At 40.6% G+C, this 18,334-nt stretch overlaps 1 protein-coding gene and 1 long non-coding RNA gene across 3 annotated transcripts; one reads left to right on the forward strand and one right to left on the reverse strand.

Moving 5' to 3' along the window:
* Window positions 1-37: 37 nt before the first annotated feature.
* Window positions 38-18,082, reverse strand: LOC147055788 (DENN domain-containing protein 5B-like). 2 transcript variants are annotated; one of them, XM_085914536.1, is made up of 21 exons: window positions 17,766-18,082; window positions 13,718-13,827; window positions 12,418-13,117; window positions 12,172-12,359; window positions 10,282-10,779; window positions 8,868-9,099; window positions 7,918-8,065; window positions 6,869-6,947; window positions 6,667-6,786; window positions 6,235-6,387; window positions 6,076-6,154; window positions 5,906-5,972; window positions 5,520-5,810; window positions 5,323-5,444; window positions 4,909-5,054; window positions 4,606-4,724; window positions 4,149-4,333; window positions 3,937-4,019; window positions 3,728-3,854; window positions 3,174-3,348; window positions 38-3,016 (listed from the first exon to the last, which is right to left on the reverse strand). In XM_085914536.1, the coding sequence occupies exons 1-21, from the start codon at window positions 17,872-17,874 to the stop codon at window positions 2,833-2,835; spliced, it is 3,915 nt and encodes a 1,304-aa protein (XP_085770662.1). In that variant the 5' UTR covers window positions 17,875-18,082; the 3' UTR covers window positions 38-2,832. The 2 variants fall into 2 exon arrangements, with proteins under 2 accessions (XP_085770662.1, XP_085770663.1); XM_085914537.1 differs by having other exon boundaries at window positions 39-3,016; window positions 5,520-5,648.
* Window positions 235-5,843, forward strand: LOC147055789 (uncharacterized). Its single transcript, XR_015066442.1, has 4 exons — window positions 235-277; window positions 2,655-2,694; window positions 2,763-4,060; window positions 4,165-5,843. It is a non-coding gene; the product is annotated as an uncharacterized LOC147055789 (long non-coding RNA).
* Window positions 18,083-18,334: the final 252 nt, after the last annotated feature.

The raw sequence follows: 18,334 nt of genomic DNA on the forward strand, positions 1-18,334 counted from the left end.
ACAATTCAGGATACACAGAGTTTTTTTTTTTTTTTTATTTGATTGAAAAAAAAATCCACATTAATTGAAATATGCATGACAAATCAATTCTCAAATGCATCCTTTCCATTACCCTTTGCTTAGTTATGGATTCCTGCATTGCATCAAAACTTACTGACAGTTTGCAGCACTGTCACCAAGTCACACCCCTTAAAAGGCACTCATCCGCAGTCACGGTACAAATTTAACTCGTACAGTAAATCGAGACACTCTGCTGGACTTCACAACCAAATTTAAGGTAGGTAGAGGGAAAAAAAACTATTCATTCCACTTGTTTCATTAGTAACTTTAATCTGTGACATCACATTTTCATAGATAACCTTCATTTATTGCTCTCTCTAATCTGTATTTAAATGACAATAGAGGCTGGGTTACATAGTGCTCGCAGGGCAGTGCAGGACAAAGACAGCATTTCCAAACTGGTAAATGAAATGCAATACAGGGAACCACCACTGTATCACAGATATTTTTGCAAGCGCTTTTAGGCGGTTTTACAAGACCCAAGCAAGTCCGAATTAGGCTTCGGTCTAGTACCACATTGTTCCACAACATGCCGGTCAGTATGGAGGTCTTCTCAAGAGATACAACATAATTAATTAACAGCAAGAATAAGAGGTAGAGAATGTCGCAAACTAAAATTGCTAGTTATTCTTCTCTTTCTGTTTTTTTTTTCTTTATTTTTGTGCAATAGTAAACTAAGACAACTGATCTCTTCTTGTTTTCTAAAAATGCTGAAAAATGACTTGGGCAATTAAGCTCTCGGCCAAAGATAGGCCTGTATGTTCTGTTGTGTTGCTTGTCTGCGTTTGAAAGGAGTTGCTTGGAAAGTTATAACCACTAACATCCATGGCTAGTTGTAGATGTAATGATGTGGTTCGGGTTCAACGTGTCATCATTTTTAGTTACAGTAGATTTCAACTGCACATTTTGCATTTTAATACTCGAACCAGTCCTCTTCTTTCCTTTTCCCCAAAGTGATTCCTTGACAGAAAGAGTGTAAGAACAGGCGCTAAAGAATATGTTTGTGTTTCTATCAATTTAAATGTGTTTAAATTATCGGAGAGGATGAAAACTGTTTTCAAAAGTTGCTAAATGTATCCTTCCGAGAAAAGAGGAACACTGTATAATACTTTTGTGGTTTTTACCAGCTGGTGCTTTCACTTTCATGTATAATACAAACAGCAGGACCACCATACACAGGATCAGAATCTACAGTTTGGACACAATGTATTGGAACTGGAAAACATTTCACAATATTGAGAGATTATTAACCATATTTACAAGAAAGGAAGTGGACCTGGAATATTCTGAGTCTGGTCAACACAAAAAAAGTGAAGTTAACAGCGCCGATATAATAAGAACAAGAGCATCATAACATACCACAACACAGGGGGAACAAAGCGTTCTTTTGGTGTCGAAATAAGTAAATAAGGCCCAAGTCCTGATAGTTGGCATCACAATACACTATAGCGACAAAACAAATGGATTGGCCATGCATGTGTTTCGTTATAAGTCAACAGAGTGCAAGCAACAAGAGTAGGAAGGGAGTAAACACTGAAAGGGGTAAGTACACGCTCAAGGCAAAATAGGATTATTATCTGTGTATAGGTTGCATCTCATTACTAAATAAGATTTAGTCCAAAAATTCACTTATTTCAGTAGTTCAAGTGAAACTCCTATTTGACCAGTGACGGACAAACAGTTTACACCAACTAACAAGTAAAAAAAAAAAAAATACAGACTTTACTCCTAAAAAGTACATTTAATATTATCGGAAGCGATTGTAGCATTATGCCGTTTGAACACTGCACTTAAATATTGGAGAACAAAGGACTGTTCTCATTTAATTGTATTGCACATAAAAGATGAATATTTTTTCTTATAAATCTTTAAATAAATGTTTAAAACAGACAGTTCTTTAATATTAATTACAAATCTATTTAATACAACTGAACTGTACTTAGACGATGTTTCTATTTTGTAATCGACTTTGAGAATCACTGTGTTAAAATTATAAACACATAAAAAGAACTTGTGATTTTTAAGTGATCATTTTTTATGGGTTTATAAGTAGTATACTTAGCATAATGCTTTCGCAAGTAGTGAAGGAGAGCTAGTGATCAATGCACTTTTAAGCTGATTATTGAACGCAGAGAGAATTGTAAAACACAGAACAGAACAGCTGCTGTCGAGCACAACTCACGCTCTGGTATTCAAATGCAAACTCGCCGACGTAACACGCCACACAATATTTTTCTATGCGTTTCACTTCCTCAATTGAACCACTGAGATAAATGAAGTTTTCCACCATATTGTCACTGTAACAGTAACAATTGTCACCTGTCTTGTGTTACCCAGTTTTTGTTTTTTTTTTCTTCACTTTTTTGACTATTACAGGCCTTAAATTTTTCAGGTGAAGTTTGTGCCGAAATTGTAAAGCGTCAGAGGAACAAAAGTAGTCTTTTTAAGGGTATTATCCATATGACAAGAAACAACACTGCGCTTATTTTTTCTGAGCGTGCACCCGATGTGAGGTACAAAAAATAAACACTGACCGTCTGTCCATGTGAAGTTGGAATTGATGAATTTTGTCCACCTATTTTTCTTCTCCACAGTGTAATCACACAAGGGGGATCTGACTACATCCCAAAGCAGGTACAGTGTGTAAAGACATTTACAGGGCAACAGGTTTGGACCTCACGTGGCATCTTTCCCGTCCACAGGGGATTTTTTTTTTTATAGATGTTTATAGCAAATGAGGAGTTCAGAAGGGGTGACCACAGTTAGGGGACGTCAGAGGACCACGCCCTTGACCAGCGAAGTCTCCAGCGTGACGGTGAACTCGTTGAGCGTGTGCAGGACGCGAGAGAGAGAGTGCACAGCGGCGCGGTCACGCATCAAGGCGCCATCCTCGTAGGTGCGTGACGTTAGGGGACACTCGGCCAACAGCGGAAGCCACTGAGAAAGGAGTCGGTCCCTAAGAAGAGAACAGGCCAGCTGGTTAAACATTCAATGCAGATAGTTTGCTATGTTAATTTCTTTTAGCTCATCTATAGTGTTTTTGATCATATGTCAAGCTAGTTGCATGAGTCGATTAGTGATCAGGTAAATGCGCATATTGTGGAGCCTCTCACCTGACTCCCAGGCAAACCAAAAGCTGGAATTTGCCCTCTTTCCCAATGTTTCGTGGCGAAGCGCTGATGGAGTTGACGTAGTGGCACAGTAAGTCGCAAGGCGGCTCCTTTATCAGCATTGAGCCCGGAGGGTGGCCCGGCTGGTCGGCCGTCTCCATGGAAACCACAGCCTTTTCTATTAAAGAGACACACATATACATAACTTTAAGGATGGATATAGACTGCCGTTACGTGGAAAATTCACATTTTATGCCTATATCAATTTTTACAAACATTTCAACTGATAATTTTTATTTCTATGAGGTGCCAAAAAAGATTTAAAAAGAAAAATCACTTCTTAAAACGCCCAAAAACGTGACACACACACACACACACACACACAAAATCACACATCAAAACCCCTTTCAACTCATACAAAAAAAATCTCACACTATCCAAAAGTCCAAATATAGCCTTAGATTTAGCATTAAGTAAAAGTGGAATGGAGTTGAATTCAGTTAGGAAGCCTATAGAAGGAGACCAACACAAAGTTTACATTACATCAAATAACTCACCCACAAAGTCCCAAACAAACACGTTTCTCTGGAAAAGACGACTGGACTTGAAGCCATGGAGGAGAAACTTCTCCAAAGAGGGAACCAGGCCTCCCTCGCCACATAGCAACATGGTCAGGTTGCCTCTCTGGCAGAATTGAAAGGGACAAAGAGAGACATTTTCACATTGGCCTGAAATTGATGATAAGTGTTACATTACATACACACACCTCTTGTTCAGGTTTGTGAAAGTGCTTGACGAGATTATTAGCTGCCTCCCTCATGTCTTCATGGACTTCAACAGACAGCACTCCTGCCAAGAGACAAAAACAAGAGTACAGTCAGAGAGTAAAAGCAAGTACACAAACTGCCGTTGCTCACGAGCAATACTGTCGGGTCGGTAATATCAAGAAGAAGTTAACGTGTACTTTTCCGTACGTACTCGTCCTGTTTCCAAGGGATCCCAGCACAGCCCGTACGCTCTGGGAAGGCGAAGCTAACTCCGGCGGCGTCCCGGTCCATCTTCCAAAATCCTCCTCGCCACCAGGTGACACCAACTGCCCAATGAGGACTCGTTCCAAGCTGCCATCGCCCACGCCTTTCCCCAACCATCGGCCACAAGGGAATCTGGCAGGGAGGATCATGCATATTTTAAAATCAGAAGAAAAAATGATGCAGGGAAAAAATGCACCTGAACAACGAAACACATTACCAAACTAGAGACATTTTCCAAAAACAGCAACTTGTGCTTGTATTTGATTTTATTGGAATGAACCTAATTTTGTGGCTGGTGAGTGTACCCAAAGAGGAAGTGTAAAGCACAAATGGCAAACTAGAGTGTAGTCTATTTTGCATATTTGAAAAGCGTGTAGCCTTCAAAGAGTGACTGCTATTCTTACTTGTATGTGTGTCCCGTGATCTCATTGTAGACCATCACACAGTCAATGAGACACTTGGCAAGCAGGCCTGAGTTCTCCTGTCCCAACTGCAAAGTACTCAGTCGGCCCAGGTTCTTACACTGGAACAAAAACAACAAACTCATAAGCTGCGATAAATTTGCCTTTGCCTCAAATTAGATCATTATGATTAAATGAATGCTATTGTTTTGTAATTTTTTTATAAATACATATATATTTAATTATAATATAATCATAATTATAATATATATTATATTATAAATGTTTTTTATTTATGAGGCAAACCTGGAAAAAAATCTCCTGGGTATTCTTGGGGATCTGTCTCACTCCAGAATCTCCCATTTCTCCAGACACACACACCCACGGGTTGACCGTCGCCATGGCGATGCTCAGCTTCTTCATGGGGATGATAGCGACTCGATAGGGAATATCTGTAGAGAGGCGGGTTGTTTTTTTAGCAATAATATCATTGCTTGTTTTTATCATCCATCTGTCAGTCTATTCATCCATCTATCTATTCATCTATCTGTCTTTTGGTGTATATATATATATATATATCAGTATTTTGTCATTTAACAGTTTTTTTTTTTCTTGCGTGTAAAAACACTCTGGATTTGCATTGTATATAAATGGTGCTGTTCAAATAACCTTGTCTTGCCTATGGGCGGATTTGTCACAGTTTTATTTGTATTGACTCACTGATGGAGGCAAAGGCGCGCGTGAAGCAAAGGTAGTCCACCGTGTTGAGAGAAAGAAGGTGAAATAGAAACTGTTCCCTTTCTTCCTCGCAGAGAAGGAAGGCGTGAGGCTTGTATAGCTGTCTGCGTAGAAAAACAAGAACATAACAAGGTCAAAAAACAGCACCAGAAAAAGACAGGATGAAATTCATTGTTTACCTAAGCAAGTCCTGGTTTGTAAGCATTTCTTTAAGGTGCTGTGAGAGCATCTTCTTCTCCAGGGTCAAGCTGATCCAGGCTCGGGCTTGTGCTACCTCAGACATTCCCTCACTCATCGTCTGGATAAACCTGAAAGAAGAAAAAAATAGCCAAGTGAAGAATATTAAGTAGTAATTTGGATGCGAGAGGTTTGTCGGGCAAATATTTTGCCGGCTTGGCGATGGACGCTGCCGTCCTGACGCTGTTGCTTGTCGGCGTGTTCGCGAATGTGCCCTCGGCCGACAGCCACTTCTACGGCGTGTGTCAATAAAATGTGTCGTTTTTACTCCCACAAAAAATGGCATTTTTATTTCCGTTATATTATTATACAACATATTGTTACTAACCTCATATCTTGTACCAAGGATCCTTTTTGAAGGACAGCGCCGTCGTCATATGTTCTCTGCTCTGTGCCTGGATATATTTGACAGAATCAAAAACTGAATCTCACGCAGAGATAAAAGGAACCTTGGACTACACTAGATGATGTCTAATGCTTCATTCCAATCTCTCTTACCTGGAGATTCAGCAGGAACCTCTGTTTTCTCCAAAGCCGCTTGGTAATGAAGCAGATGCGACCACAGAGCTGACTTTCCCTGTTTAAACATACCAACACACATCTGTTAGTGCCCCGAAAACATTTTCATTCGGTTGATGTGAAGATGCGGGATCTGACCTGTTTCATCTGCAGACCGTGGCCCCAGGTTCTCTCCAGAAGGTCGCACAGACCGTGAATCAGAGTGTTCTCCTGCAGGCCGGTGATATTGACCTCCCCCTGACCCACTTCCACATTCTCCTTCCCCATCCTCTCCATCAACATACGTTTGGTCTAGAAGAGCAGAGAGAATTGAAAAGCAATAGACCAATTCAGAATGTTGATAAAAAAAAAAAAGAGATGTCAACTGTCAAACGGACTGAATGCTGACTGAATTTTTTAACAGTACGTAAAGACATCGTAAAGATTCTAATTGAATTCTTGAATTAGTACACAAATGTTGCTGCTGATGTTGCTTACTAGCATGCAAGCCATTGTTTTACTGAATTACTCAAAGATTCCAAACACCACCTAGCAGAGAATGACTTTTGCAGACCATCAAGAGAATCTCACCTTCAGTCGACACTCGTTCAGCAGCCCTTGAACAAACTCTCTGTGGGTCTGAGCGATGACTTGAGGCGACAGGTCCAGAAATTTAAGATGGTTAAGGTGTTTTTTTACCAATGGGTGCTTCTGCAAAGGGAACCAAAATCAACCGAGACATAAGGAAAGTGTGTTTTTGTACGGACTTGTGTTTGAGCGCCAAACAAAGCACCTGTCTTTGTTCAGCATCAGGCTCTGCTGATGTCCTCCAGGAATCGGATCTGCGTGATGCTGTCACACGACTGGACCGCCTGGACGTAAACACACATTTAGCACTGAAGAAATTGCAGGCACCTAGTATTCTAAAAATACTATCCTTGTGTAAAGTGAGTTATAACACTGCTCAATAGCCAATTTTAATCAGAGATAGCTTTATGAGTCCCCAAAGATATTTTTTATGCGGATTTCAAAACTGTCTTCGATTTTGTCATCTAAATCTGTATATTATTATTATTATTATTTGACAGATTCAGAAAAAAATCTAGAAAGATTTACTTGCATTGCGTCTTAAATTAAAAATTAGTTGACTAGAGAATTTTGTTATTGCTTTGTATGATGTAAATAGAAAGCAACTAGCACTCTTCTCTTGAAAGATTGTAAGTGTGAGTGAGTGTCATCTCTTTTAAGATTCTTATCCCATGTAGCTACTGCAGTGTGCAAATGAGTTTACTTTATGCCATCAGCGTTAATCATGACAAAAAGAGCTGTGACTACATTGGAGCGAGCCAAGTGCAATATAAAAGCAGTCCATTTACAATCCACAAAAAGATAATCAAGCTGATTCGTAACCCCGATTTGGAAGCGTGCCTTGAATCCAAACTGTAATAACAGTGAGCCCCGGCTGTAAACTACATTATTATGGTAGATTTTCAAGGAATTTTTTATTTTTTTTAGTTTGTATGTGTTCCATATGTGTTAAAGTATAAGTTGCCTGAAGGTTTATGATTACTGTAACTATGCTATCCTGTAAAGTGACTTGTTCTTTAATACATAACACGTAATCATAATAATTGATTATTATAATAATTTATTATTATTATCATACAGATATCATACATTTAATTTCTCCGGATTTTTTGCACGTGGCTAAAATCAAGCCCAGTGATCCCCTCGTAAGAACCTGTGGTTCACGATTCATTTTCTGACTGATAACGTCATCCATCCTTTGTATGACGCCATCTGCTTCAGACGTTGTTCGTCAACCCCGGATGAAAGACTCACTTGGTGCTTTGGGAGTGTATGAGGACATCTGCCTGCAGCTTAGGAAAGTAGCCCGGCTGGTGGCGACCCTGGCCGATCCTCATGTCCAGGAGGTGCGGGTGTATGGCGGTGTGGTCGGCCTTCAGCAGCCTGCGCTCGATGGCCTGAGCTGCACGCATAGACACAAAGTTGACATACACAACGGTGCTTGTCACTTGGAGGCCAAACAAAGGCCTGTTCATAGAAGATGCCTATACGCAGCATTCTAATATTAACTCAAGTTCAAATTCAAGAAATAAAAAACACAACACATATAATGAGTGTTAAATTAGCAGGTTTTCTGACACATTATGTAAAGAAGTGGCACCGTCATACATTTTGTCATAGAGTCAAAAGAGCTGAATGAGCAAACTGGAAGAAGGGACACAAAAACAGCTCATCCCCCACCACATTCTTTGACGCACCCCCATCTTTAATGCTCTTCCGTTTGCACCCCGCCCCCTCTAAGCAGTCTTAATCCTGCACTCGTTTTGCCTTTTATGGAAATTGACTTTGATATTCATACAAGAAATGTTTTATTCGGTTTGATGTTCTTGTGTGCAAATTTGCTGCAGAGAATCATCAACTGAACACAAACCAGATGGGCAACTCTGATTAAATTTTGTTTTTTTTTCTCCTTTCTTAAACATTTTTCTTGATTGATATTTCAATGAATAATGAGTGCATCATGTTCGCCAATTTCATGTAAATGCAATAATTGATCTACGAATGTATTTAAAATTGCAATCAAATACATAACAAATATGTAAATATTAAAACACGCCTTTCAAACACATTTTAAATTGAGTGTACATGTTTGTGTACATCCATGAAAGAGGCGGGGCCAAGACGTGTGACCTTTGCTGCATGACAACCCGAGGCAAAAACGACAAAATACATTTTGATGTTGTCATGATGCATTTCCAGGGTACCTGATTCAAAGAGCGTGGAGCATTTCCTGTAGCGACTCCCGGGAGAGTCGGCCTGGTCCGTGTCGTAGAGTCGCTCCCTTTCCAGGCGGCTATCAAAGAGCTGTTGCAGTGGCTCACGGTCAGCCCAGCGAGAGATCACCTTGCCGTCGGCAAAAGATGAAAACATGGACGTCTCCAGGAAGCGGGATAGGAAATGCAAGTGGGTCACAGGCTGTGCTGAGAGGAAGGCACCCTGGAATACGGAAGGTCCACAAGGAAATAATGTTGAATGAGATGCTACTTGTTAAATAAAATTAAGATTGACATATTGATGATCAATATTACAATATTAGATATAACAATATTGAGCCAAAGTACACATCAAAACTCACACATAGGAATATTTGGCATTTACAAAATCACTTTTTCTCCATTACTTTGGACCAAAAAAAAAGCCAATTCATGATTATGTAACGTGGCAAAAAACATTTAACTTTTTTTTTTTTTTCAATTATTTTGTGGGAAAATGTCAAATTTTTGTGTGTAGGCCCAAGTTTCACCTATATATACTATCAGCTCGCTCCGTGTTGGGGGAAAAGCTCATCACGGTTGTCGCATCCAAAACAAACAGCACCAAAAAAAATTGAATAGCATTCCATGCTAGTTAATGCAATTTTAGGCAATTTAACCGAGCTGTTGTGACATGCTTCTATTTACTAGAGGCACACACATCAAAAAATAGCATTATTATCTGCCAGGAAACATGACTGCTAAAATACTGTAAATAGTACAAAACAATTTCACACGGTGAAGAACAAACAGTTAAAAAAGCGTGGGAAAGTACATAGAAAAGTAAAGGTTTGCTCTGCTGGCTGGTGCACTTCATGACCTGCAGCTAATATGTCCAATTAGATGCACATAAGTGGAAGCCGCACCAGCCTTAACTAAACCACTGCCAAACCTTGGAGTCATTTGTGTACTTAAGTTATTTTTGTCAGTAATCCAAAGCTCTCTGATAACCTGGCAGGTCCGCTTAGTTTCTGAACTTTAATGTGGACCTGGAGACTCCATTTGTGCTTTATTCCAGAGAATAAACGAACAACTTTTGTTTTTCTCATTCCCTGTGGGGCGGGGGGGGAATTAGGTCCAACTATAGCGGTTCCAAGTAAAGTGATTCCATGCTATTCCACAGTTCCATCGGACATCTATTGAGAGAAGATGTAGCATAATAGAAGAAGGCCTCCATTTAAGATGCAGAGAAAATATATGTACAAATCACCTTCAAAATGTTAGTACATAATTAAATCAATGTCCATTTTCAGTTTTTTTGTTGTTGTTGTTGAAAAGTATAAACAAATTTGACTTGACTTGAATCTTTTCTAGAATATTCCTGGGGGAAAAAAGAACAAAAAAAACCAACAAAGGTTCACTTTACCTTGTCAAAGTTGAACGTTCCCTCTCGATTACTCATCCAGGAATCTAAATCGTGTGCACTGTGGATGACAAACTCCTCATAGCGGCCAAACATTGTAGCGAAGCGTCCGGCAAACACCTCCCTTAGTTGAATGTTCATCTTCGCATCACTCAAAGCCTTTTCTTCTTCCTCCAATACGCGTCCCAGCATCTTCTCTTGCCCTGATAACTTGTCTCCTCCGCATCTCCAAGCCAGAGCCTGCAGCCTCTCTAACGCTTCCAGCTCTTCTCCCCTGAGGTTCCCATTCCTTCTGTCCTCCATCAGATCCTCCAGGACTAGGCTGCTCAGTTGAGGGGAGGACACGGTGGGCTTTGTGAGGACACTTCCCTGCAGGGGGACCCCAAAATGCTGAAGAATGTCGCTCAGTTCCCGCACTAGCTCAGCTTGGTCCGGAAAGGCAGGGAGACCCTCTGGAGGGTCCACGCAGTGGTTGTCAATGTCCACGAAGCAAAGGTTGGCCTATGCAAGGGGAAAACAAAAATGCAATCACCTCTCCCATCAGATAACTAAAATTGCATGAAACTATGCAGTCCTTCATATCTTGGAGGCAAACTGGAAGAGCTGGAAACATTCAATTAAGATCCCAGATCAAGATTTCCAAGCGCTCAATTGGTTCTTGCCACTTTGAAACCCCGAAAGAGGATGAGCTGAGCTTTTGCAGCAAGAGAAGAAAGAAGACTGCACAAAATTACATTCATTTCCACCAAAGAAACAAGCATTTGGATTTTAAGATTAAAATGAAATTAATAAAAATGTTTTATGGAAATCCCAAGCAAGCGGAGAACATGCCAACACAGCAAGGCTAAAGCTGAGATTCAAACCCGAGCCTGAATACTGTTAAGCGAGTTTTTTTTGTACTTTTGTGAATTGATTACAAATCTGAAAATCATGAGTTTATATGAGTTTTATATTGATATTAAATTTTCTATTGCAGAGACAATGTTGTCCTTTGTGTCTATTAGCTATTCATTCTGAAATTGCTAAGCTTTTTCATCTAGAAAGTTTAAGTTTTTTTTCATATCCAAACGTTTTAGCTAGTAATTACTCTAATTTGTTCATTTTGACCCGTTTCTTGTATCTAAATGTTAGTCAACATTTTACAAATAGCTCTCAGAGGTTCTCTCAAAAGGTTCTGGAATCACAATAAAATGTTGCTAAGTCGATCTATCTCAGATAAGCATTATTAATTATTATCTTTGCAAAAATGCATTTCTTGACCTGAAATCATTGTGCAGATATAGCCAGGGAAATGTCACAGTCGAAGTAGCGCAGCTTAGTCAGTAGCCACACAACCTTGAGCAGCGACCTCTGACAGTCAGATTAATGCCTCAAGGGGGGGACGATTGGAAGGTGCACGTTGATCCAGCCTGACTCAGCTTCATCCTCCTACTCTCTTCACTTCCTGGTTTGTTTTGAAGGTTGTTTCCCACCCCGTGTCATCGAATTGCACAGAAAAACAATGTGAAGATTAATTCACATGAATTATTCACTATCTCTCATGCCTTTCATCCATGCCCCCGAGCGACTCGGTTGCCTTCTTTCTAGGGCAACTTTAAAAGAGGCTGGGTCGAGATATTCACACAGCATGCAGTGATGTTGCACGATTGACTGGATTAGTGAGCGAGGTACAGCAGAAAATACACAAAGATCTGATTCCAGAAGGAATATTGCGCAAGATCTCCAATGTTTCTGAAAGTGGAAGTAAAACAGACTTTTAAGTGGCTTGTAAACAAATCCAAATGTCAACCCAAGTAAATTGTTAGCTGCTAATTTTTGAAGATGTGTCTGTACACAAATTGCATCACAATGGCGCTAATTGACCAAACGATTTCCAAACCCAGAATTTCACACCTCATGAGGCAGGTGGAGGGAGGCTCGCTGAGCGCCATCCCTGCGTTGGATGCCCATTAGGAAAGGTACAGGAGCATCCAGGAGGTGGTGTAAAGGAGTAGAAATGATGGGAAGGTAGATGTGCTGCCACTGGAAGGGGAACAACAATGTCGTGATGCCCTCCGCCACTGTCATCAAGCGCTGGTAGTCTGAGGAAGAAGATCAGCAGTGAAGACACACTTATGGTGCTAAAGAAGATTTTCATACCTTGAGAGTAGAGCAGGATTTGCGTCTCCAGGAGGGAGCATGTAAGGAGCTGCACCATGTTGTCCACGCCAAGCAAGGAGAAAGCTTCCCTCAGGGGATACTCCCCGAGCGGAAGCTCACCGGGGCCAGGCCGTTGACACAAGATGGGGCCCTGCACGCCGTGAAATCTCAGCGAGCGGCCTGGCGGCGGTAGGGGGACCTCATAGAGGATGTTGTGAATGTAGCTTTCTAGCGGGAGAGGTGGCGCCGTTTGAGAGGCGACGGCTTGGTGAAGCTGAGACAGGAAGTGGCGAGACGCTCCGAGGAAGGGGAGCGGCGTGAGGAGGCAGAGGGCTTTGGATACGTACAGCGTATCATGAGATGGGTCGAAGGAGCCGGCGCAACCCAAACAGGTGGCGGCCGCGAGAGACTCGCCGTCAGACTCATCCAGGCTGCTCCCCAGCGAGTCCATGCTCGAAGTGGAGGGAGAGGAAGCGGACGAGGGGGCGGAAGAAGAGGAAGCGGAGTGATGCTCCACGTGGTGCATCCTGTGAAGGGTCTGCATGGCTGTGATGATCTGCGCACCTGTCACCTCCTCGTAGAAGGTGTGGACAAAGCCGTAGGAGCGCGAGCCGTCCTCAAATCCGATGGTGAAGGAGTGGAAGTGAGACTCCAGGCGGTCGGCTTGAGTCCGGAAGGAAAGACCCCTCGGCATGCAGAGCTGATGACGCAGAGGGAGAATGACAACGATGACAAAAATGTAACATTTTTGCAACACTTGCATGCAGTACAGTGAGTGCCTGATAAAGATCATTTGTAGTATATTAATCATTTCTGGATTAATTAACTAAAATTCCAACCGTCACTACATGTCGTTTGAATTCAAAGGCAATTATTTGGAGTAAATCATTTTCTGACTAATGTTGCTGTCATAGAAAGCGAAACAAAAGTACCTTTGGAAAAAAATCTGACTAACTAACTGTAATTCTGCATTTCACTATACTATACGAAGCTGGCATACAAAATTGACTGAAGACCAATTAACTGAAATTCTACCTGTCACTGAAAGTTGAAGATAGAAAAGACAGGAGATGACAATCTAAGCTTTTATCTGATCTGTTTTTTCTTCATACAACAATTAATTTATTCAAAAATAAAGTTACACATTGTTTTGTTTACACAGTATATCATCTACAGCCAAACTATTAATAGCTACCATTATTTTGTCATTTGCATAAACATCACACCGATTTAAACCGCTGCTATTCATTTTTAAGCAGAAAAGTCCTCCTTACAAGTTGAACTAATTCTACATTCTCACCGTGTTGACTGCATCCTTATTGAAGGGGTTCCTGTCTGTGCTCTCGGGGTAGTGGACCAGAACCCTTGATTTGAAGGACCGGTGAATGGGGCTCTGCTCAAAGCTCTCTCCTGAAAATCAGTCGAGAGAAAATTTGTTTCGACTGATGCACAATAGACGGAAAGTGAACATTGCAAGAACACATGTCAAAATGGATCTCTATGGAATTCATGTGTCATAAAAACTTTGTGAGATAGAAATTAGGAACACCCTCAGAATATGTCAAATCATGCTTCTTTAGTGGTTGCACTCCAATTTCCATGTTAGTGTCAGAAGCCCAGAAGAGAGAATCGTGCCTTCTTGAAATTGTGCAAAAAAAGCGAGTAAGGAACTGAATTGAACCCAAATGAGAGAATAAGCTTCAATGTGCCCTGCAAGTGATTAGCGACCGGTTCAGGGTATAGTTTATCGTTTGTAGGTCAGTCAGATGGAATAGACTCCAGCACCCCGTCACCCTGAACATGATAAGTGGCATTGAAAATGGATGGGCGGTGAGCAAAGAGCCAGATAAGTCTTCTGCGATTAGATACTTGTGTTTAAAGCAGGGGAGTCAAACTCTGGCCCACGGGCCAAATTTGGCCCGCAGTGTTATTATATTTGGCCCACCTAGACAAATTGTATATCAACTTTAATACAAAAATTGTCAATATTAAAATTGTAAATTGTCTTCACTTTGACAAAATAGAGATGTTGCTAGTCATTTTTATTACCATGAATCTCTTTTTAAATTTAAACAGTTTTTACTAATCTCTGATTTCAAAACTAGTTATTTATCAGTTTGTTATGTAGCCTTTACTGTATATAAATATGAGAAGTTCATACGACAGTCATAACGGCCCTCCGAAGGAAACTATGACTACGATGCGGCCCGCAACAAAAATGATACCCCTGGTTTAAAATGTTTCGTCTGGTTTGACTGAACGGCAGCTGCAAAAAAAATGACTCGCCCATGCATTAACACTTGAGCAGATGAAGACACACATATCAAGTGAAGGAGATTAAAATAGCATCAGCTGCTTCTAACTTAGTAGTGAGATGTACTCTACTAGATTTTTTTGTCAAGTATTGGTACTTTACTTTGGTATTTCCTTTTCTGACAATTTCTTATTTAAACTCTTTTGTGTTTTTGTTTTGTGGGGTCAGGCAGTCCTCGTCATTCCCCTTCAAGCCCGTGACTGTCATCTGGAGCGAAGGGGTCGAAGCTGAAGCCTCAGCCAGGCGGCATTCCAACGGGCAGCGTCATGTGAAATTTGATTAGGCTGCACAACACACTGCACTGCATTGAGGAACCAACAACAGCAGATTGTTCCTGGGTACTTGGCAATTCTCTATTGACTTACATTCGAGAGCAATTGCTCAATCGTCTCGACGTACATAAATTGTTGAGAAGTCTTGTTTGTGTAGAATAATTTCAGTTTAGGAGTTCCAACAATCAATGGATTCAAATGTCAAATACTAAATAGTGGTCCGTTTTGTAGATTTGTCATATAAAAAAGAATGTAAAATGGGTAATTACTACATAGTTTTGACTTGTTCACAAATCACCATATATATATAACAGTGTTTTTATTTAAAGTTTTTTTTTTTTTTAATCTTTGAGGACAGTTTTAGTGTACTATACAGTAAATTGTTTATTTGGAGGTTACCTGCAACAGATTACAATCTAAAAATCTTTTTTTTCTGTATAGTTTTGCCCCACCCACACATTAAACACCTTTTAAAGGATATTTTGCCTCTCCAAAAACATGACCGGCACAATGAAGAGACTCACTCGTACAGTTTCAAGGCAAGCTTGGGTCAAGCTGCTTTTGTCATTTCCTAATGAAGTTTACCATAAAACTGACACTAGATTTAAGTACAATACCTTTGAATGCATTGATGCGTATTGCATCCAATTATTTAACTGAAAAGATCCGTGAACAATGTTGTCAAAACAAATCTTAATCCCAATCCTGCACATTCAGCAGCTGTCTAGTCTCATGGAGCGAAACAACAAATTTAACAAGCCATTGAACACATGGATATTCTCTGTTTTCACAGACATGGAAAATGATGTGAACAATTCGACATTTTCAAACAGCAAAAATGCTCACGCCAAATTAGTGAATAGCCATAATATCTCAAATATATATGTAAATCCTTTTCATGACGTGAGATCAGTTGTCGTACTCCCCAAAAGGAAACACAAATAATGTTGTCCACACATCAGAAAAAACTCCTGCTGTACAGTAAAGCACAAGAGAGACGAGTACAGATAATTAGATATGACATGAAGTCGGTACATTAGAGATGCAAGGACCATTAAATGACCGATAGAAACATGAGTAATGCTGTATTTCAACCGAGGGAGAGTCAGTCCAGGCTGACTTAACGTTACCAGTACCAAAAAAAAGGATTAAGGTACCTTGCCAGTAAAATTGATCCTTCACTGTAATTATTTTGTCTACATGGCTGACAGACACGCACCAAACCTGTCTATGAGGTATGTTGACATATCCAAGATGGCACTGATGACTAATGTCTGGAATTATATCAAGAATTCAAAGAGCAACAGGTTAGACTTCCCTTCAAGTGAATTATTTTATGATAAACAATCTTGTTCCTGACTGGCTGCATTTGACAAGGCAAGGAAATAATATTAAACACATATTCTCAGCTATTTATAATGTGCTACATTTGCTGTACTGTTGAATAAAAATGAATGGAAAAAAATACACTCAAACTTTTCACCTCTGTTGCCAGGTTTAGACATTATGTTGACTGTTGAATTATTTTGATTGATTGATATCTTTATTTCGAACATCCAAAACAAAAAAGAAAAATCAACAAAACAAATAACACTTACTTAACAACGTCATATATAAGTCCATACAACAAACAAACAAAAAATAAACCAACAATCAGGCATTGTTAATCAGATTGTTGATCAACTTGTAATTTTCACAGTTAGGGGTGTGAGATAAGAATGTATGACTTTAACTCTCCTGCTCGGTTGCGGCTTAAGGCCCAACGTTCCCATGAAGGCAGGAAATCCCTTGAAGGAGCATATCCTGCTGCCGCTTCTGCTGCAGTGGCGAGGCGATGGCCTGCTGTTACATAAGCAGATTGACAGCGATCGCAAACACCCAAGCAGCGGAGCGGTCACCCTCTCAGTGGGAAGCCAGCGATTAAAGGCGATGCAGTTAGTTAGAAGACAAAAAAAATCATTGGCAGCGCTATTCCTTCCATCCCAGACTAGTGTCGCATTTAATATCATAGTGATGGAGGGCTATTGTTTTTTTTTCCCCCAATTCCAACATCAATGACGTTTGATGTTCCAGACGTCACTTTTTTTTTGCGGAATTCGTCTACGCCACGGTTCACTGTCAACATCGAGGACAAAAACAACTGATATATTCCCATTTCGCTTTGCTCCATCTGTAAATAAAAAGCCTAATGGCCTCCTTCACAAGAGAAGAGCATCTCCCTGCGTCGATTGTTATTGCCATGACAACCCCTTGGACATCTTACGCAATCAATCACGACAACACCTTCCCTTAATTCTAGATAAGGTCGCCAAAATAGGATTGTTTTTTTTTAACATGAGATGGGCAAAAAAATTAGGGAAATTAAAATATTTTTTTAGGATTGGAATATGACGGAGGGGGAAAAAAAATCCTGCTAATATTAAGAAAAACGATCTTGTTTATGATGTACCTAAATATTGTGCTGAATAATGATGATGGTCTAAACACAATAAGATGCTGGTCGAATATCAGTTTATGTCTTTCTTTTAGCGAGTTATGCTGAAATATATTTAAAATGAGGGTCCCAGTATTTCATTAGATGTGCCTTCAGAGTAGTGGATGATATTTTTTTTTAAATGTGGATATTAAAATTGAGCTGACAGGCTTCCGAGTGGATCTCATACTTGTAAACAACGACATTAAACACACCAAATCGACCACATTCTCCTCTAAAACATACATACATTGACATTTAGAGGCTTGTCGAGGATTTATTTTGCTACCTGCTCCATCGTCCGGTTCCAGGCCCGTCTCTGGGTCCAGTCCACACACGACGAAGTAGTGGGCGAAGCGGCAAGAAGCCGATCCGGTAGCCGCCGCGATGGTGCTCATCCTCGGTCACACGGAGAAAGAAAGATGCGTAAAAATCGATCTAAGCGTCCTGCTACTGGTTCCACATAGCCAGGTCGAGCCGATCGCTTCGGAGGAACGTCGCCTGCCTGGACTACTGGCAGGGCGTCGTTCGCGTTAGGATCCAACTGGTATAGTGGAGGAGAAGCACCGGATGGTACGACGGTCATCTAGTGAGGGTTGGCCCCGGGAGGAGGGAGGAGCGGGGGAAGTGGGGTGGGGTGAGGTGGACGCTGGAGGAGGCGGAACAAAGACATTGAACGGATCATCATCATCACTGCTTATTGGAAACGGTTTCTTAACCTTATGATTAGGCTATTATGATTTTTTTTTTTAAATGAGACTAAAACAAAGGTGGGCAAAAGTAACCCATTCAAGTGCAGTAATATAACATACATGAGGCTTTAGACAATAAAAAAGACATTATAAGATGATACTTGCC

Source organism: Syngnathus leptorhynchus, chromosome 6 (genome assembly GCF_054491065.1).
Source record: "Syngnathus leptorhynchus isolate UIUO chromosome 6, UIUO_Slep, whole genome shotgun sequence".
NCBI lineage: Eukaryota > Metazoa > Chordata > Actinopteri > Syngnathiformes > Syngnathidae > Syngnathus > Syngnathus leptorhynchus.

Bases quoted from the DNA above. Each gene is read 5' to 3' on its own strand.
- LOC147055788 (XM_085914536.1), bottom strand. From the start codon at position 17,874: ATGAGCACCATCGCGGCGGCTACCGGATCGGCTTCTTGCCGCTTCGCC. The intron at 13,828-17,765 runs GTAGCAAAATAA...ACTGATTTTCAG, and splicing joins GGAACCGGACGATGGAGCAG to GAGAGAGCTTTGAGCAGAGC. The intron at 6,155-6,234 runs GTCAGATCCCGC...ATGTTTAAACAG, and splicing joins ACGGTCTGCAGATGAAACAG to GGAAAGTCAGCTCTGTGGTC.